Raw genomic sequence first — 22213 nt, 5'->3', positions numbered from 1 at the left:
AGACAAAATCTGGAGCACATGGGTGCAAGACTGACTGCAAATGGTTCCTGTCAGGCTGCTGCAACACCGTGTCTACTCTGCACAGCTCTAAAACAAAGCTCAGCAGGCCAAGTCACCAGTGATCAGACTAGACAGCCTGAAGGAGGAAAGGAGATAAAACAGGGCTTTTATTTCAGCATATAGAGGCTGAAAGGCTTTCAGCTCCTGAACAACACTGACAACACAAAATTAAGGCTGCAGCAAGCAGTTATTGGTCGCTGCTTTGAAAATAACTAAATTTAGTAAATTTATGCTTGCTGAGCACATCTTTTTTGCAGCAGTCAGCCAGCCAGCCACTGCAAACACAACTGCAACAGTATCTGAAAGGCAGCTGGGATTCTATGGGATTATTCATAAACTTTCAGGACTCAGCCAACTGAGAGCTTTTCCTCACGTATTTTCCTATGGATCAGAAAATGTGTTCTCAAGACTTTACTGACATGGCTGGTAATATCCTGGGTGTTAAATAAGGTGGGAGGATTATTCCATTTGTTTCATTAAAGAACTGGATAAATGGGGAGGAATTCCATGGCTCAGATCAATACAGATGTGGTGTGGAGGAAACCTTGGCTCAATCTACACACTTTATCTTACGCCAGGCTTGTTACCAGCAGGCCAAGGCAGAAGGGTAAGAAAGGGCAGAAGCCCTGACCAAGGCTCCCACTAGTTCCCGTTCAGCCTCTCCTACCACAGCTGCTTCCCAGGAGTTCAGAGAAGCCCTGGTAAAATGCTGTCTGCTAAAACAAAACCTTTAGTCAGAATACTTATAGGTGCAAAACTCAATTTGCCTTGATAATACTCTGGAATCAGAAAATATAGTTTATGGAGTAAGCTCTCCTGCATCATCTAGTGACTAGAGAAAGCCTTATAGTAAGGAGCTTTCTCTTCTTCGTCCTGGATATAGCACCAGCAGTTAGAACAGAGGTAAAGTTGCTTCAGAGTGGTGTGGCACTTCTGTTGGAGCACAGCAATAGGACACTTGTGAGTCTTCTCCCCCATCACATGCTGTTTCTTCAACGAGCTCTGCAAGCTCCAGCTTGTTGTAGCATGGAGGTACAGGTCAACAGGTTGACTTGACCCTCGGTAGGCCTAGGTGGCCTGACAAAGAAGTGAGTGTTGCCTGCTGTGCTGAATCATGGCCCTGTGTTCCTGAATTCATCTAGAACACATAAATCATGAAATCACAGTTCTGTTCGACCCTTGTTCCAAAACACTGCCGTGTTGAACTTCCTAGATATGCTGTGATTGTCCTCAAAGGAGGGAGACTCTTTCCAGAATTCAGCTTCTTCAAACATATACAGTACAGATAAAGATGTGGAACAGTATAAATTTTTGAGGGAATAAAGGGGAATAACTTTGCTACCTGCTTATAGTCATTAAGACAGCAATACCTATATTTTTTTCTTTTCCTTATAAAATGCCAATTCTCTCACAAAAAAACTCCAACAAACCAAACCTTTTTATATTGTTACAGAGCTTTGATCCTATGGACAAAGACTGTGCACTATTTTTAAACTTTCTTTTTTCAGTGCAATGATGATTAAACGGGAAGTTGTGCAGACAGCAATGGAGAATAATCTACAGCAGTTCCATTACCATGAACTGTGAAAGCTATGACCAAAGATAGGGCAAACACAAGTGAACTAAGAGGGACTTTTTCTTCTTTCTCCTTTCCTCCACTTCTAAACCTGGGTGGGAAAAGGCAGTATATTACAAGAGACAGCATCAACCACTATACCTAGCATACAAACCAAAGTGAATCATTGGACAGATCACTGCCAAATTTAAGAAAAATGCAGAACCCCTTAAAAAAATCATCAGTATACAATCACAATGCAAAAGGAATGTAAAAGGGCTTATTCTGAATTCCACATATTCTCGCTGCCCTTCCCTCCCACCCCTCCAGAAGTTAATTTCTGCAAGCTCTGGGAAGTCCAGTTCTACAACCTCACATGGTAAGTGAATGGTGGGCTACTGCTGTTAATTTATGAGATCCTGGAGCTCCTCATCAGTCAACATATTGACTTCCATGATCTTTTCCAAGTGTTCCATATACCGGGCATGGTCTTGCAAAAAGTGTGGCACCCTCATATTCTCAATCACAGCTAATCCTTTCAGGCGATCCACATCCTCATATGAGATCTGTAAGGAAGGACATGGGTTAATTTAGTAGTGCAGTTCTGTTGCTTTTCTGCTGCTGCTCTAAATTATTTCTAGTAAATGAGAAAATATTTCAGAGCAGTGGAAATTAAAATCTTGGAGAACCCTTTAAAAACACAAGCCAATTGTGTGTCTCAGTGGAAGATGCAAAAAACTGCAGTTTTAGCAAATGCCTGCATAATTCCTGATTCTGGTTTTGAGTCTATCAGTAAACAGACTCCTAAGAACCTGAATGAGAATGATCTACAGCAGCTGCAGGAATAGAGAGGGAAAGGATGGAGCACATGGGTTTTTTGGGTTTTGTTTTCCCCATTCAATAGAAGGGTGGAGAATGCATTTGCCTCTTGGCATCAGAGCCTTCTGGGTATAGGTGTCAAACTCCCAAAGGTTTTCCAGCTACTACCCATACCATTTTTCCTAACGAAAAGTGGAATTTTTTCTTCATAGTCTTATGATTCTGGTACTAAAGACTTCAAGTCACAGTAACCCAAAGTGCTGTGAATGATGGTTCAGAAAGGATGACTGATTCGGCTGTGCACAAGCTGCCCCTGCAAGCACAGAACAGGAGTCCTTGGGCAGCTATCCAGAGTGATGAAATCTGTGTGGTTGCTGCTTTGTCTACAAGCTGTGTGTTCTGGGCACCCTACAGACAGAAGCATATGTACAGGCTGTGGCTGCACACAAGCCTAGCTGTGGCTACTAACTGGCTCATCCTATTTCCTCACAGGGGCTTGTGCCAGGTGGCTTGAGGGTGGAGCCTGCTCCTTCAAATCTTTTTACCCACATTTCTTCTGAGGAGCTGAGCACTGTGTGGCCTGAGTTCCCTGGAAACAGCCTGCCCTCTTAGCAGGTGATGGTTTCTATTCAGAAAAGATTAAAGTGAGTTTGAAGGAGTCAGCAATGTGTAAGGGGCATGGAAGGGCTCTCTGGAAAGACAGGACAGTGTAATCCAAATTGCTAAACCTTATCCATAGAGACAGGTTCATATCTCACTGATGATAACAGCAACAAAGTCTGCAGTGAATGAATCTGCATCTGAGTACATGTGTGCTGTTCCAGTTGCAATGACAACATGCATCTGAATTAAAAAAACCAAACATATATCCATGCCCAGGCTTGCTTAAGTCTCTAAGATACTGCTGTTTAAAGATGGTGTGGCATTACACCTGATTAACCTATTTAGAAATAGATACAGTGGAGCTATACAAATTCATACCATCTCCTCTTAGTCTGAAGGCACAGCACCAAATGAGATTAAATTCTACTTCTTTTCCTTCCAAAGGAAAGAAAAAGGACCCTTTCCCCCTCATATTTATGTTCAGGGGTTTCTGTTACTGCAGGAAGCAAGAAACATGTATCTGTGATCTGAGGTATGGTTTGAATGGGATGGATGTCTCCAGTCCTTGCAATTGCTAAAAAATGACAAAAGTTGTCATCCTGAGAAGAAAAACATAATCTTATTCTATTGTGGAAACCAATTGTCTTCCTTACCATATGTAGTCAAAGTCATTGTAGTAGATAAAAAAGACTGAGGCTAAAACTTATGCTCTTTTTAATGTGTTCATATGTTTCTTGGGAAGCACAATAGTAGGTGATATTTTGCTGCTTTTGCTTTTTAAAAGTCTGGTAGTTATGCTATACTGAAGTGCACCCAATACCTGCATTCTATTTCTCTTCAGTTTTACCTGCACATGATTACCACAATGTTTTGCAGTGTTTCCCATATTTGATTCTTTCCTGCAAAGTTTTCAAACTGCTCCTTTTAAAAAGCATCTCTTCTCAGGTTTCAGGTTTTTTCCTTACTCAGCTCTAGGTATCTTGAACAGCTTGCATGTATTCTGTTTCCACAGATTGTGCTCTTCTACACTGTTAAGTAATGTTAGAAGCATGAGGAAGGCATGGCTGCCTTCACCAGCCAGATCTCTAGCTCTTGGAGGAGAACAGAAGACACAAACTCCAGTGTGGCTCTGTTTTAAATACATTCACATGGAAAGCAATGCTCTGATTTTACGACTGTGATAACTACCTACTAAAGTACAGGAGCAATTCATTGTCAGCAGTACAGTTGACTGCTTCAGTTTCCTATTATATTCATACATTTATTGTATTTACAATGAAAATATGGCCATGGTAGGCATGCTGAGAAAGATGAACTCACTTGTTATAATACAACAAACACTGAGAATCTTGAAAAGCCAAAAAAAATTTCCCCGCTAAATGCTGGGCTTCCTTATGTCTAAATCCTGTGCTTTTTCTTCTAACGTGGAAGATGTGCCAGCCAAACTTAATACTCCCTTTAGAATAACCCAATCCTCTTATTCCACCCTAAAACCCCCAAATAAATCCCCCTTTTAAAGTGGTGATAAACACATAATAACCACAGGCTAAACCTCAGTGCAAGTTTCATACTTCTCTATTTCATGAGACTATATGGAGATATTGGAGCAGGCCCAGTGAAGGGTCACTAAGATGATTAAGGCACTGGAGCATCTCTTGCATGAGGAAAGGCTGAGAGAGCTGAGACTGTTCAGCCTGGAGAACAGAAAGCTCAGGAGGATCTTACCAGTGTGTATAAACACCTGATGGGAAGGAATGACAAGGGAGTTGTGCTCTTCACAGCAGTGCACACTAGCAGGACAAGAGCCAGTGGATACCAGTCAAAACACACAAAATTCTGTCTGAACACAAAACACTTTTTTTTATGGTGAGGGTGGTAAAACACTGGCACAGGCTGCCCAGAGGGGTTGCAGATTCTCCATCAGTGGAGATATTCATAGCCCAGTTGGACATGATCCTGGACAAACTGCTCTAGCTGACCCTGCTTAAGCACGGGGGTTGGACTAGATGATACTGGGAGGTCTCTGCAGACCTGGACTATCTGTGATGCTGAGAGCAGGCACTGCTCTTATATACAAATTTCCAGTTTGACTGCAGAAGATGTCTGCAGCAAAAACATTCAGAACTTTTAGACCCCTTAATTTCAGAAGCTGTATAGTCAAGCACTTATACATTGTCACACTGCTAGAATTGAATTGCTTGTAGACCCTTAATGTGGATGCTGCGCCATGTAGATTATAGTGGAATCTGTAGTTATGTGAGGAATGACTTGGTATGTTTTTGAGGCAGCTTAACAATCCTGCAGACTCCCTGAAGAGAGACAGGCATAAAGCAGCACAGGAACAGCATGTGTTCAGTAGTTTAGCAGGCAGAAGCTGCGTGGAGTTAAGCAGGCTTAAAGCAGAAGGAAATTTCAGAGAAAGTTGCAGACTTATTTGACAGCGCAATTTTATTTTCAGAGCTTCCTAACTTGGTTCAGTTATCTAAACAGCTCTTGCTCATCAGCATGGATGTTTCTGACAGTAAAGGCAGAACTTAAATGTGGACCAAAACCCTTTATCATAATATGCCCCTTCCCTCTATCACCCAGTGACTGCCCAGCAGGCAGAAATGTTGGTATACCAGCTCTAAATCCAAGCTTAACAATGCCAATCCATCTCCTGGTTTATATGAGTATGAACCCTGCTTCATGAACTGTGGAAATTTAGCAACCCAATGATTTGGTTCAGAAAGTGTGTGACAAAATTTCTGCACTTCTTAGGATGACTCTGAGAGCAAACAAACCATGACAGTTAGAATGGACATAAAATACGTTATGTGAATGTAGAAATACCATGTATCCTGGGGGGAAAAATAAACCTTGATTTTTGAAAAAAAACAGGTGCCATCAGTGAGGGGAATTTGAGATGAAAAGCTCTTTGTGGTGGAAGGAGACGTGTTAGAGTAAAATGGTTAATTTTGTTTACTACTAGGACAACCACCTTATCTAGTACCTGTCCTGCTTTGCCAAGGCAGTCTGTTGTACTGAAAGTCAGGTAGGACCCCATAAAGGGAGGAAAGTCTCAGAAATATGACCATAAAATCTTTATCTGATAAGTGAGGAATGAGGAGAAGCTTGTAGAAATTTTTAGGACCTCAATATATTTGCAGCTTGCCCTGTGTAATTCAAGGTGCTGTACAGAACAGAGATTTCTAGATCAAAGTAAAACAAAGCACAATGACTCATAGCTCATTGCAGGCAGGCTTGCTGAAATGATAAAACTCTACCCTTTGGCAATTATGAGTCCACTCACCTTTCCAAGGGCTGTCAGAAGATGGAAATCAATGGACTCCCTGTATCTCAGGATTCGGAGGATGCCATCCAGGTACACCTGATCCTTATTGAAACAGCCTGAAAGGAACAGAGATACATTGAACTCTATCAAGGTTTGGCCAAGGCGTGTTCTCAGAAGCCATTAAGAGCAGGACAATTTTATTTAAAAAACCCTACATATTTATATCCCAGACTTTGAAAACCTTTCCAAAAACTACCCAGAAGGCAAAACCCACCAGCCAGAGAAAGAAATCAAACACAGAAGATAATGTCTGTGAATAACCACAGCAACATTACACCTCTTGCAATAAACTTGAAAGGAAGACAAACTGTATGAACTTTTTCACAGTTTTGCATTTACATTCCACTTCCAACAAAAAAAATCCTTTACTGATTCAGCTAGAAAGTCTCACTCGTGCATTGTCAGCCTGGCATATCATTCCTGACACCTCATTTCAGAAACATGGAGTTCCATTTCTCCCTTTTGCAAAGGTTTTCCTGTGTGACATGACGAAGGACCTCTGTGCATGTTCTGAAAACCTCCCTGAAGTACAAGAAAAGAGAAGCCAAACCGGGAACCCACCTGGTTGTGATGTGTCAGTCCACCCCCTCTTGGCTCGTACACAGTAGTCCCACCTAGTATTGGGGTCCTTGACAAATTTCCCCACATCATGGAAAAGCTGACTGAAGGACATTTGGCTAGCCTGATACACCGTGTAGTATAGCAGGGCAGCTCTCCAGAGGAAAGGGTCTTTGCGGAACAGGACGCTGTGAATGCTTGCTAGCCCCTCTTCTGTAGGGTTGATTGGTTTTAACCCATGTTTTCTACGTCCATTCCGGTTGCACCAAGGCTGGCTATTGTTGTTAAACCCTCGAAAATAATGAGTTCCTGAAAAGAAAGGAATATTGGATTTAGAACAGTAGTATCTAATGATTCAAAACAATTTTAAGATACATAAGGAGATGCCCATTTCAGAACTCTGAGCTGGAAGGACTGGGCACCGTGAAAAGTGCCAACTTCAGCTTTGTCTACAACAGAGAATTTTGTCAGAGACAGATATGCTGTGCAATTATTCACATGGTGGCTGCAAGCAGGACTCTTGAAAATACCTAAGGAATACAATTATCAGGAGGGCTTGACTTTCCAATGAAAGCAATTTTCAAAACTCTTACATGCTGAGTGCCTCTGACATAGGCTAGGCATTGCAGTGGACAGAAGGAAGGAAAATCAAAGTAAGGGGGCAGAAATGCTGCCTCCCAAAGGTGATTATGTGGCTCTACTGCAGCCTTGGAAGAGGCTATGTCCCCTTACAATGTGAGTAACAGTGCTTTAATGCAATTACAAGGTTTATTCTTTGGTTGATGCTCAGGCACTAACCAAGTTTGTCCATTTTTCATGTACTTAATTAAAACAAACGCACTGAAAAATTTGTAGCAATTTTTCTCAGGGCTGGGCCAGCCTTCTGTAATGCAAAACCAAGGCAATCTTACACTAGTTTAGTGGTTGGTGGGTGAAGTATGCCTACGTTTGCAAGCAGTGCAGCATAACAGAAGCAGATTTGTGAAATGGCTGGAGCTGAGGTTGAATGTCACACTATTTCTGCCTCCCTTTTTTTTAACTCCAGAGTAGCTTAAAATTGCTCTCACGACCAAAACGTCCCTGAGCAGTGACAGCACAGAAGGTATGGTCTGGAGCATAGTCTCTGAGCTAGCCTCATCTAAAGGACTTTGCCTGCTCTAAGATTCCTTTGGCATCTGAACCTCAGTGCAGTAAGTGAGACTAGCTGGTAGACTTACTTCTAAAGCTCAGCTCAGACCTGACCTAAAATGCTAACATACATGAACCCTAGGAATTCTTTTACTGCATGCTGCAGTAATAAATAGGTTACTTCTTCCCTTTAGCCCAGCTACAGCACAGGATCTTTAGAAAGGGATGTTCCCTCCTTCTGTATATGTGCAGTGCCTGGCCCATCATTGTGAAACAAGTAAGAATGCATGCAAGTACTCCCCTTTGCCTGAAGAACTGATGTCATGCTCATACCAATTTCATGTCTCAGCATCCCTTCCAGCCAGTGCTCTCGCGCAGTGGAGATATTGATAGTGAGAGTGGGGCGACCATTCACCACTGTCATTGAGGCTCGAGACAGCAGGTCCTCCGTGAGATGGACCACAATCTGAAGAGGAGAGAGTTCAGGTAGCAGAGAGCTCTCTTCTCACTCCTGTTACTGCTTTTTCCATTGGCCCTTCCATTATTCCATTTCTCTTTGGGCCCTTGCCCTTCACAACTCTTTTTCATTACCAGCAGTCACCTATGAGAGACCCTTCTGACTCCACTGAGCTTATCCCAGTCAGCTGTGGTGCTGACAAAACCTCAGGCTTTAGTGGGTTTAGAGGGTTAAGATACGCAGGCATGAGACTGCAAGATTTAATACAATAACACTGACTAGATTCAGGGGGCAGAGTAAATTAGAGAAAACTCCACTTTTTGAACTGTGTCTAATTATCCTAGTATTACTGAGAGCTGAAAAATACAAGGTAAGCACACATGAACTGACTACATATCTATATACTTAACTCTCTGAAACCTTTATAGCTGCAATTCTAAAGCCACATGAATGAGAGGGGGAAGCACTGTGTACTTTGCTTCCTGTTTTATGATGCAGACTTGAAATATAATTAAAATACACGTATTGTTTTGTTTTGTTTTGTTTTGTTTTATACAGGAATATACTTTTTGCTTTCCTGTTTTCTCTTGGAAAACTGGTAATCAAAACAAAAACTGCCAGAGAGGGAAATTAATGCATATTTATATATTTTGTTATTTGACTTCAAAAAGACTTTTTAAACAAGTGACTGAGTGGGAGAAGGGAAGCTGTCTTTGCTGAAGACTAAGCACCTTTCCCTCTTCATATAAAGCTTCAAGAAATGGTACTGCTCAGAAGAGTACAAGGGAGAGTACTTAAAAGAAAGATCACTTTTTTAGTATAAAGAAAAAAGACTAGGGGATCAAAGGTATTAACATGACACTTTCCTGTATTCAAAACTCACCATTCAGCTCAACAGCAAACAATCAGTCCCATAAAACTTGTATTTAAGAGGCAGGAAAAACAGGAAAATCTCAAAACATTTAGATTTAAAGTATGGGTACCACCTAGATTTATTAACATCTCTTCAACTGAAAAGAGTATTTTCATAATATTTTAGACCACATTAACATTATGTATTTTTGCAGAAAAAGTAAAGCATTTTGTTAAGAAGGACATGGGTTCCTGGATGAGAATGCAGAATCCTGTTTCCATTAAGTCAAACCAAGCCAAATATGAATGCAAAGGGAGATAAAAGCACAGCAAAGACCAAATATGAATGTTTTTCTGCTTGACCTAAACTGTCGTTTATTAACCTCACTCTTAGAAACAGAGTAAAGCCTGGTTATCTGTGTCAAATCATAGTCTCACAACAAAGCGTGATGAGTTTAACAGTTTCTCCTAATAATATTATGTTTACCAATTAAACCTAGTTTCTGGGAAACTAATTTTTGTCTCTTGATCTCCTATTCCAGATTCCTCTTGCTCACTGCCAGTGATCTTATCCAAGTCTTGGACTGTGTCAGCTGGTGATTTCATTTGCAATAATTCTCTTTTTATACATTTAATTTCTTCGGACTTTTCCAAGGAATTCTATGTAACTCCATCAAACTGGGCTTTTAAAATCCTGAACGTAGGAAATAAGGGCTTTTTTTGCATAGGATTCTAAAAAATTAGGTGGTTAAAATCAGGAAAAAACAGCACTCAAACCACCTCAACAAGCCACCTTCTTTCAGACATTTTTATTCACTTATGTCACTTTCATTTGTGTTGCTTCTTATAAATCACTCTCTTGGGCTGCTGCTTATTTTTCTTGGCCTTTTCTTAACTCTTTCCTTTGGTGTAAATAATTTGATACAAGAGAACGGATGGCAGAACTGGTGAATAAATGGAAATGTGCTAGTCTCCAAGCAGCTGAGAAAAAGGAGGGAAGGAAGGGTGTCGTTCTTGGGTACTCCCAAAAGAGGTGAATTTATGAACAATCACATGCGAATCAGGAAACAGGCTCGGAGAGATGGCTGAAGCATTCACAAGGGATTTGCCTTGTTTCAGCTGTTCGAAAATTAGACTGGGAATAGTCATGAGAAAACTATGATATAAGGAATATTCTTGTAATTACAAAGGAAAGGCCCCCCAGGTGGTCACTTGGGTCCATCCATGCATAATGTCTAAGGTCTACATAAATCTTTCTTCTCTGAAGTGTATGACTTACCTCACCAAGACAGCCTTCTTTCACCATATACTTCCTGACGTGATTCCAGATGCGACTTTTGGTCAGCAAACTGCCTCCAGTGGCTTGTTCAAACTTTTCATAGCTTCCATATTTCTGCAATGTCCGCTCCATAATGTTAATGGACTACAAAATACAAAACCATAGCAAATATCAATCCAGTAAGATCCCCATGTCAGACTGGCATGTGTCTTCTTTCTCTCCCCTCTCAATCTCTATTTTTTTTAATTTAAAAATAGTTCTTCTTAACTAACTGGCAGTCACTATCAAACTGCACTCATTTAATACAGGCTGACACACTCTGCAATCAATTTATACCATCTTCAGATGTACATTAATGCCCAGTACTGAAACAAGATTCTGACCAACTCATCTTAGACCCACATATATCAGCATGACATGGGCGCTTATGAGTCTAGTGAAATAATGCCCATTTTCTCTTTAATTTTGGGAATGTTGTATGACTGTCTTGTAAAACAGACATAACAGGTCTCCAGGACATTTGTCTTGTTTATATCAGCATGTTTCTTTTTGTGGTTTTCCAAGGAATTTTACAAAGATCAACTATTACTCTTATCGCACGTCATATCTTGGTGCTTTCTAATTTAGGAACACTGAAGCATGACTAAGCAGATGTGTAACTATAATTTTAACGATAATACTTCGACCAAAAATGTCTCCTTATGATGAAATCCTCTGTACCATGGGTGTCTGCTTCAGAAAGAAGGAGAGAGAGCAGGAAATTTATTTACAGAACTTTCATTTAAACTTTTCATTTAAATTACAATACTTCTTTATAACCCCTCAGAATGAACGAGGCATGTTTCTTTAGACAAATAGAGTTGTATCAACAATTCTCTTACATATTGCTGCTAGAAGAAGTTCCTTATAGGTGGAAATCTTAGCACAATGCCCACAGCGTGATCTGAACTCCGCATGGTGAAGATGTTAATGGTGGGGTGTGAAATGCTCATCCCCAGTATCTACTAATCTACTTTCCAGCATGCCATTTCACACCCTCAAATGAAAATGTGGTATGGAATAACTTCTTTCCCAGCAGCAGTCCAGCTACAGGGAATAGCTTATTTTCATAGATTGGATAACAGAAGCTCCTGGTATTACCTTAAAAAATTAATCCTCTTGCTAAGAAAATACTACTAACTCTGAAGGTGGAAATCTCGCAAAAAGAGACTGAATCTCTTTTTACATTATACACTTGTATCTGTGCATGAAGCTGGTAACATGCTTGTTTCCAGCTATGGAATTCTGACATTGTCAGACTGACCTATTGTCCACCAAAAATGGATTAATTTTTTTCTCTCTCACAGCTACTAACAATCCTATTCTATTTTTTTTCAAGCTGAAACTAAACAACGCTGGGTAATTGCTACTGAAACCTGTAAATGTCAGCTAGATGTATTCTTACAGTCCTGTAACTCTTTGATGAAAGAAACATCACTTACCTGAATGCCAAAGAAATACAGCACCTAATGTTTAGCATTGATTTGTCTGCCCCTAATACCTTCTGGTCAGATCTGAATTTCTTTTTCAAGAATGATGAAAGCACAAAATTTACTACCTTAGCACAGATCAAGCTAACCCTCTGTGTTTTTTTAAAGTAGACTGTTTTTTGGAGGGGGTTAAGCACTCTGGAAGCAAAGAATCTACCTACTGTGTCTCACTGCTGTGGTCTCTATTGCCACTGCACCTGAGACTCCACAATAAGTATCTGTTTACTTGGCAGCAGAAGGCATAAGCTGGAGAGTATAAATAGTAAATCAGAAAGTAAGGCATAAACAGAAACGTGATGTTGGTTATTCCAAGATCTATACCACAGCCCAGCATCACTGCAATACATTGTTCATAGAACTTGGCCAAAATTTTGCGTGTGTGACCTCATGACTCTGGTAGAAACAGGCTCACCATAAAGCCACTCAGCATTGCTACATGAACCCTGTCTCCCCTCACTGCCTGTGTTTCCTTCCAATCTCCCACACATCCCCAACTTCCTTGCCAGCGTGGCAGTACAAGAAGCCAAAAAGGCATTGGGCTCTGTCTAGGCACTGCTCAGCAATAATAAAAATATCTCCATTACCAACACACAAATCCAAACCATAGCCCCATACTAGCCACTGTGCAGAAAGTTAACTCTACCCCAGCCCAAACCAGCACACGTGTGTTACACAGCCCCACTTAGCAGTGAAATGGTAACTTCCAGGAGAATCAATAGGCACCTTGCAGGCATTTGGCTTGGTCATTTGCAGAGAAAATAAATCACACTGATCCTAAAGAGAAGAGGTGATGGGATGGGACTGCTGCTGGGAAAACTGCAATGTCTTTCTATGACTTAAAATCACATCTTGTTTTTCAAGATGAATGTATTAAAAATAGAGGATGCACCCTCATCTGGTGCAAACTGGGCAACTCAGGCATCATTTTGACAACTCGCTGCTGTAGGTATTTGACAAATGCAAAATTTAATATGGAGGGCAAGATGTAAAGAACAAATCAGAGCAATATCTAATCATTGTTTAATAGCTTGTATACTTTTGCAAATGATTTTTCTCAGGTTTCAGTTACGTACAAATTTTAATTTCCAAAAACATTGGCTTCTTTATAATTTTTTCAGTGTCTGCAAAAGCTGAGGCATTTATTTTCCTGCCTTATACAAAACCCATGGTTAAAGAAGCAACCAAATATTCCTACCCCCTTTCCCAGGATGTTTATTTCCAGCCAGCAGCCTGAGCAATCCATGACAACAGTTCTTCAGTTTCCTTTGCTGGGTGCCAGATCCTTAAGATATTTATGTTATCTACTAGTTGTTTGGTGCATCTGGTTTCTCTGAACAAGCAATTAACTTTACTTGCTCACTCTGAAAGAATTAATCTCTGAATTAATCTTCTAGCATGAAATTCATCTTCACAACTTGTTGATACTAAAGTTCAGTTAAGTCTATTAGATTAAACAGTAAGTACTCACTTAAATTCTTGGATACCTAAGTTCATTTGGAAGTGCACCAGCCACTTTCATTCCTAAAGGAACTTGCTGCCCAGCAGCACTGTGTTTTGCCTCCTGAACCTTTCTTTTCTCTGCACCTCTTCCCATGGACAATTTTATCTCTCAGTAATAAACTCTGGGGGAAAAAACCATTCTAATTAATAGTATTTCATAAAAATCACAGTGAGATGAAGAATTAAGATACAACAGTCCATGCCAGAGAACTGTAATCCCTGCAGCAGCTATGCTACATGGTGTTCCCCACACCTGCACTTTCTGAGATAGGTCTTTCTATCTTCAGATGTATGGTTGTACAGAACAACAATTCCTCTTAAATGTTTCCAGTAACGTGACTTAAACACAGTAGATTCTGTGGGTGGAAAGGTTTGGCTTTAAATTCCCTGAAAGTTACTCACTGCAGGAACTGTGGGATGGATGTTATTTTCAAAAGCCACCAGGATTTGTTCCTTTCCTTTTGAAGGGTTTTTAAGGCATCTTTCAGGAAGTATCCAGCACTCAGGCTACACCTCTCCACCAGCAAATCAAGCAAGACCAGAATATTGGTTCAAGTGCTGTAAAGGGTCCATGCATGAGCTGAATTGCTGGTAGGCCCCCAGGCACAATGATGCCTTAGGTGAACCAGCACTCCTTTCTACAGCAACACTTGGCCACAGCTAAAGAATTGTGTGGTTGTTGTTGGGTTCCCAAAAGAAGTGAGAACAAGGCCACTACATTTTTACATCTATCCTGCCTCTCAGCAAACCAATCATCAGGTCCAGCTCAGTTTCATATCAAACAATGAAAAAAAAGCTTTTCCAACAATGTGATGGCAAAGCCTTTGGATGAAGAAGAATAGGCAAGTGAGATTCACAGGCTGAAGGATCCCAGGATACCAATACAGGTAGCAAAAGACAAAAAGTAAGCTCAAAGAATAGCAAAGATACTTTACAGACATTTTGAAAAAAGTAGGACAAATCTAGAATGCAGATTACAGTAAAGTAGTGGTTAATGAGTGCAGGTTTGATGAAGCAGAAGACTGCCAAAACCATTTGAGAGCAAGGGGGCAGTTTCTTCTCAATGTGAAAGTTCATAAAAATAAGGGTGCTTGAGAAAGGCTTGTAAATTTTATTAATCAGTCCTCTATTTTGATGCTGTTTATAAAGACATTACTACTCTGAAATGCAGCATTACATCGGTGGTGTTCTCCCAGAGGACTCTCCTATGTTAGTCAGAGTGTAGGTAATTTCTAAAACCACCTCATCACAACAGTGAGAAAATGAGCACTGAATGCACATTATCTTCCTGCTTGGCTGTCTAACAGCAAAATCCCTAGACCTGAGACCTCTGTGCTAAGGGAGGCAGCATGAGTTTGCAAGTCAGGAGGCTCAAGTTCTAACTCTGTCTGCTTGCCTGCAGGTACCTTCCCAAACTCTTCCTGGGCTGTTGAAGACTTTCCTAAAATGCTGTGAGCCACTTGAATCAACAGCACAATACAAATAGCAGGTTTCTGGAGATAGAGCCTCCTGACAAAGCACAGACCCACTCTGGCCTCTCCCACCTCTACTTGATGCAGTTCACAGCTTCAAGGGGAAGGCTGGGATACTAAAGGGTGCTTCCTCTACCTTATGTGCCATGCTGAGTAACCCACATCCTGGCATTCCAGACATGTCCAAACAGGTGTTGCAAGTCTGAACTCATACATACTGAGAATGTCATTAAGTTTAAGCTTCTTCAATTCTGAACACATATTTAGAAATTACTAAGAAACATACTCGCCCCTATCACCTCTCTTGACTCTGTTTTAAGTGAAAGTCCCAATAATTCTTTGCAACTGGGCAGGTGTGGCTCTGGAAGCCCTGAAACAACAGGGAGAGTCATCACACACACACACATTGCCACGAGCACACAAATCTCTGAGGAGCAGCAGATCACCCTGGCACTGGCACAGGCCCCATTCCCAGTGATGTTGCTGGCTTTGACACTTCTTGCCACAACCACCTGAGACAGAGGTGGTTTCTGATGGGAAAAGGTTTGGAAACTGTTTGGTTTCTAGGCACCGAATACAACACTAAGCCCTTCATTTGGGGTTCTGCACCTGTCTACAAGGTGAGATGACTCAGTCAGGTGTTGCAAGAACTTGCTAGGAAAGGGAAAAATCCAGACCAGCATGCCAGTTCTTGCCTATTCCAACATCTGACTGTGAACTTATTTTCCAGCCTCTGGGTCACCAAAGCACAGGTGTTGCCACAGCTCCTAAGGGCAAACTGTAAACTCTTCATCAATAGGTGAAAAACAATGAAGAAAAGAATTATGTGGCTGTACCAGGTAGTAATTCCTATTCTTTTCATTCTTACCTGAAAGGTCTACTTCAATACCTCTTATCACTACCAAAGAGTTGCAGAGGTAGCAGCAGTCCCAAGACAAGCTCCCTTGCACAGCAACTCTACTGAGGCTCAAGAAAGCAATGACACAGAAGCACTAACAAGGGCAAGACAAGGCTGCCTAATTGACCCAAAGCAATGACACAGAAGCACTAACAAGAGCAAGACAAGGCTGCTTAATTGACCGGTTAAGTTATGGTGGTGTTAGCTTTTAAAAACAAATTATTTACAGTCAAGTAGGTCTCCGAGTCCCAACTCACCCATGTGCAGCAACACATCTTAATTACTTGAAGTCTCCGAGTCCCAACTCACCCATGTGCCACAACACAGCTTAATTACTTGAGTTACCTTAGAGATATGTACTGTACCTGCTTATGAGTTGTTTGAGGCAACCAAGTCAGAAAAAGGGCTTAGTGACCTCGGAGTCAGCCCTCTACATTCAATTAGCTCACCCTACATTCAGAAGCAGCTCTGCTACAAAAGGACTGCAATCTCTGCCGAGATTTACAAGACAAGACTTACAGACACCATTGCTTTCCTCCCTGCACAGCTTATTTGCTGGGGGAAAAAAACTTCCCAGCTACATCATTAGGTAACAGTAAGAGGTACCAGATGGAACATGTTAGCCTAATCAACAGCCATAAAATAGTGGCAGCTTGGCTGAAGTGGGAGGGAGGTGAGTGTGGATTTTTGAGGTTGGTTTATGTAGGCTGAAGTATTTTGAGTTTTATTCAGTGGTTTGAGAGTGGCTTTTCTTTTGCATGCTTGTTCTCAGGAGGATAAGGAGAGTGTTTAAGTAATTTGGGGCTGGTAGAAATATTTTTAGTGAAAAGTTATTAAATTACTTTGTAAGGAATTTAAAATTAATATTCACTTGGGTCTTGTACAAGACTATTCTGAAATAAACCTATGCTCCTACTGTAGTATCACCAAAAGTGATCTATGCTCTCTTCTAGTGGAAGAGAGAAGTTTGTGTTAGATCCTGAAAATTCATGATATTTGGATGGCCTGATACTCTTATCTATAAATCTTAGTTAAGGAGGGGATTTGTTACTAGTGGAGAATGAAATGTCTTACAATTTAGTGCTCTTCACAGCCAGTGTCATGTTATTGAGTCTTGGACATGCCTAAACTGTGACATCACTTGGGCATAGCAAAGGATTACTCATTGTTGAATGTAATGCTGTTTAGCCTTCCAGCTCCACCTAACTTTTTTTTCCAGCATGTGATAAATTTGCTAATTGTAGGCTACTAGTATTGCTTCCTTAAAAGCTGTGTCACACAGACACTTGCAATGTGGCTTAACTAGTTTATTAACTCAAAACTGCTACATTTTTATGAGTAGAAGGGTAAAGGATGTACAACTCTTTCATGGGGGGTTTACTCATTCAACAAAATTATGGGGTTTGGGTTGGGTTTTTTTAAAATATATGTATATAGAAATAGATTTTTTTTGCCTTCTTGTACAATTTAAGAAACAAGTTACTTAAAGCTGCAACATGCTGGTTTTGGTTTAGCAAATTGCAACTGTTAAGTCATCTGCTCTGCAAACTACTAAGGAAGTGTTGCCACCTCTAGCTTCTGAGCAAAAATAACAAACACTTTAAGTGTAAAGCAGCTTAACAATGAAGGCCAAGTTGTTTGTGTCAGAAAACTTTTATAGCACTTAGAGCACATAGTTGCTGCAGTGACCTTGAAACACAGCAATAAGAGAATTAATTTCTGTAATAGCAGATATGTCAATCAATGTGAAAAGCTGCAAGTCTGCATGCTATGTTTCATTCTCAAGTTCACTTCCCTAAAGGCACATATTGTGTGATTCATGGAAAGCCACATTATGAAGAAAATAGCATAAAGTAGAAAGAGAGAAACAAAGAGACAAAGTATGACAAGAAAAACATTAAAATTCATATTTTTCAAATGTAGTAATAACTCAAAAAAGTTTTCTCTGTGTATGTCAAGAGTCAATCAATGAATGTCTTGGGCTGTGTTGGGCTCTGATTTAAGTAGAGGCATGGGGGCAAAGAGAGTGCTCACAAGTCTATGTGTTCCCCATTGTAGCATTGCTGTGTTAATGGTCTGCAAATCCAGTGTTCTTTGCCTTTAAAAGAATAAATAAATGGGGCAGACTGTGATTTGTCTTCCAGACATATTGCACTAATGCTATATTAACCAATTTCATACACATGCACAAAAGAAGAAAGGGAAGTAAGAAAACACAATCTGTTTTAATGTCCTAGCAAGCTATACACAGCTGTGGGTAAAAATATTTTTTAAATGATTAACAATCCTCTAAAATTCTGAAATGTCAGGCTTTGAGCTCGTTTCACTGCAGCACCCTAAAAGCCTCCTATAAAAATGGTGAGTTCTGTCAGTAAAAATCTGGTTTTACAGCTTTTTATTCACAAAAGACCAAGCAATTTTAAGTTGCCATAATCATCTTTTGTAGAATGAAACAGGAATAATTCTGTTCACAGATAGCAAAGCTTTCTAAAATAAGCACAGCAATAAATGAAAGACAAAAATGTTTCAAAAAAAATCAACAAAACTGAATTTATCCTTGTTGCAGCAAAAAGGATGACTATGCACAGTTGTGTTTCTACTGCAGATGTGACTCTTAATACTGTGAGTACTTTTTTTTTGCAAGTGAAGTCATCTTTCCTGAACTGAACTTCCTAAGATACCAACGTGTTTCTTCTGACAAGTAAAATCTCTGTGGAAGAAAAACAGCCATGATGAAAAGCAAGTGCTCCTACAATACTTGCTGATTAAAATTTTGATTAATGCTGCTTTTTCTGGATAGTAAATTTGCACGAAATTAAATTCAAATTTGCGTGGAGATGAAAACTTCCAACACTAGTTGTAGATAAAAGAGAGAGAGTGACACCTGCTGGGCTTGGAGCTCTGTTAAAGCTCCTGTTTTGGTTATTCTTAGGTGCAAGATATTTTTGTTCATTATTTTTAGGAGCTGAACTTTGAATAAATGCTTTTCCTGTAACTTAAACTAAATCTTGTGAAGCCATTTACATCTCCCTTGTGAATTTTCAGAAATATCATAGTTCATTGAATATTAAATCCTCCACTGCTTTTTATAAAGTTCTTAAAAAGCCTTTATTTTCCCATACTTTTCATGGACAGGGAATAAGGCAGAGTTACAAATCAGAATAATATTGAGGAATTAAAGTTATTCATTAAATTAAATTAAAAATATTCATTATTTAGGTGTAGAGGTTTTATTAAAAGAAGAGTAAAGCAATGACAGGTTTGCTCCAGAAAATCATCATGCAGAAAATAACTTTGAAGGCTCTGCTAGCCCATACTGAAAGCGATAACTTGTATTAAATTCAGTTAGGCAAATTAATTATTGTTGATTTTCTGTAATCTCTAACTAATGTTGCTGATATTGACATAACAATTAAAGGAAGACGTTAAAAATTCTAGTCATGGAGAATCATATTTGATGTCAGTATGATTTAGTTGGTTGTTTAGAAGCATGAAAGATGACTTTAAGAACAGATCAGCTGTTCTCTGTTCTCACAAACAAAACAATTTTTTAATGAAAACCCAGAAACTGAACTTTTAAAATATACAGATATTTTCAATGTGAAAATGCAGACCAAGACTAGCAATACAATGATTTGATGGGTGACAACACTTTTGTGCATTCTTGGATTTTTGGAAAAAAAAAAGGTCAGTCTGTTCACAAGTCAAGGGTCAGTTCTTAGAATCCATGGGACTTTCATGCATGCTTTTTGTCAGACATTTTGGGGTTTTTTTAAAAATGAAATATACGTATCACAAAGAAGAGAAACTCATGGAACAGCAGGATGTCTTCCCAAGTTAAGCATCACTTGAAACATAAGACTCTTTATTTAGAAAATCTTGTCAGACTTAAATAAGATCTTCTAAGCCATTTAAAAATAGCACAAGTGGGAAGAGGGCTGCGTCTGCTATGCTATAGATAAGTACTGGGTTTTGTCACTTAGGTCAAAGGTGAAAGCAAAGCTTTTGTTGTTGTTTGGGGTTTTTTCTAACTCAGGTAGGAATCCAGGGTAGTGATATAGAATGGGAATGTCTATAGCTATGTTACCAGTGTGGCTTCACATTATTGAAAAATCCCAACCCAACCCCAAAAAAAGCAGGGGGGTTGTCTTTGTAAATTTTACCAACCTCTGGAACGGAATTTGTTTGTGGCTTGATGGAGTCTAATCTATCTGCAAATATCCTTTCAAAGTTGGCTAAAACAAAGAACATCAACATCTGCTTATCTAATAATGATGACCTCAAATAATTGCTATGCCCTTCCAATCCCTGTGTCACCAAGAGGATTGGCAGGATTTCTGGGCTGCTTTATTTCTCTGCCTACTTAGGCACTGTATTTTTCCTGTACTGGACTCTACTTCTTTGTCTAAAAATTTTTCTTGCTTTAAATAATGTTTCATGTAAACCCATTTATAAGGAATTGTGTCTTCATTCTATAAAATCTTGTAAATACTAGGGAGGCTTAATTTTTTTAATAAGAAAGATTTTATTTCAGTTCTACTATTGCATTCTCATCTTTGAGGCATTTTTCAAACAGGGGAGGATTGTAAGGAGAAATGACTTGCTACAAACAAAGCCATATACCACCTAAGTTTAGGAAAAAATAATCAGTGGAAAAGGAGGGGAAAAAGTAACAATACCTGCTTAAGAAATCTGTCAGATGCATGGCTGTGCTTAGCTAACACATTTGGCAGGGCAGGGTTTTCATATTCAAACTGAGGATTGTATGTGAAATCTGAGTTGAAGAATTTAATCTTCTCTTTCTCCACATTGGAGGGCTTGATTGCAGTCAGTAAACAGAGTTTTTGGCCAGAGGCATCACCTTCTTTTCCACTGTTTTTTGAGGACTGGGATTGCTTTGGCTTTGTTAGATTAAAATGCTTTTTAGTTCTACTTCTGGGTCGAGGTGGCAGTCCTATGCTGCTCCCTGCAACTGAAACGCTGTTTGTAAACTTCCTGCTGGTAGATCCTGGGCTGGTGATGATGATGGAGGGTTGTCTGTTTGTGCAGTACCACCCGCTGCTGAGCAAGGGCAGGGGGACTTTGATTTTGCGATGCTCATTGCTTCGCAAGGTGGCAGAACACTTTGCAGTTTTCCTGTGTTTCTTGTGATGAGTAGATGACTGCTTTTGAATGTGGTGCTTTTTCTCCTCTTTGCTCTGCAGAAGGACGTTGTAGCTACTGGTTCCTGTTGTGAAAATGTCCTTTAGGATCCCAGAAGGTGGGTGCTGGAGGCTGTTTTCTTTGTTAATGTTCAGCTTGTGTACTTCTGGACTCAGGACTGATTTCCTAGAAAACTCTGTCTTAGGCCAGTGAAGCTTTTCTGCGTTTAGGGGAGAAAAAAGGAAAGATCAGGACAAATCTGATTGTTTCATACATCAATACTAATCTTAAGGACTCAAAGCTGCAACACAAATGAAGCACAATGTCTTAACTGCAGTCATATCAAATTTATCTTGACTTCTTGACATAAGGGAGAATTGAGTGTGTATACCACTTTTTTGAACAATTAGACTAGAACTTGTGAGACCCAGCTAAACAACTGTTCCATGTTTGCATCTCCATCCAGAAGTACATTGTTTGTAGCTAAGAACTAAGCTGTTTAAAACAAGATTTTGTGCAGGACTTCATGAATGTTTACTGTTACATTAACAAATGTTTAGTTTTGAGCAAATCTGATTGATCTTTATCACCCAAGGAAGGCTTTCCGTGTGGATAAGGAATAACTTAAAACTCAGGAAACTGTATAGGAGTATGTGAGCAGTATTTACAATGAAGTCCCACAGAGATCTGTGCTGTGATATAAGCAGTCTGGTGTGATCTCCTCTGCAAAATCTGATTCACAGAATTTACTCTCAGTAAAGGATGAGAGCCAGCCACTGTGAACAATTTACACCACCATGTGAATAATAATATAAGTTTGAAAGACTTCAGTTTCACATATTCAGTCTTAATGCAGATAGTAAGCCACGTTTAAAGAGGAGAGGGAAGAGAGGTCTGCTAGTTACACTCCTGAGAAGCCTTAAGACAACACTAGTCATTTCCTCTATTCAAAGTTGTTCTCCAATAACAGCTGGCTTTAAGCAAACACTCGAGAAGAAACATTGTAAATTAAACTGAATGCAAGAAG

General features: G+C 39.8%; 1 protein-coding gene across 1 annotated transcript; it reads right to left on the bottom strand.

Annotated features, from left to right (window-relative positions):
• Positions 1 to 1909: 1909 nt before the first annotated feature.
• Positions 1910 to 21406, bottom strand: KIAA0895 (KIAA0895 ortholog; the record flags this gene model as incomplete). The annotated part of the gene is made up of 6 exons (XM_009082347.1): positions 1910 to 2181; positions 6330 to 6427; positions 6933 to 7238; positions 8391 to 8523; positions 10646 to 10789; positions 20724 to 21406. Coding segments are annotated over 6 exons (1526 nt in total), but the record flags the coding sequence as incomplete, so codon positions are not given.
• Between the last annotated feature and the right edge of the window lie 807 nt (positions 21407 to 22213).

Source organism: Acanthisitta chloris, unplaced genomic scaffold, assembly GCF_000695815.1.
Source record: "Acanthisitta chloris isolate BGI_N310 unplaced genomic scaffold, ASM69581v1 scaffold2599, whole genome shotgun sequence".
NCBI classification, from domain to species: domain Eukaryota; kingdom Metazoa; phylum Chordata; class Aves; order Passeriformes; family Acanthisittidae; genus Acanthisitta; species Acanthisitta chloris.
Note: the sequence above shows the minus strand (reverse complement) of the source record. Positions and strands in the feature narration are given on the sequence as shown.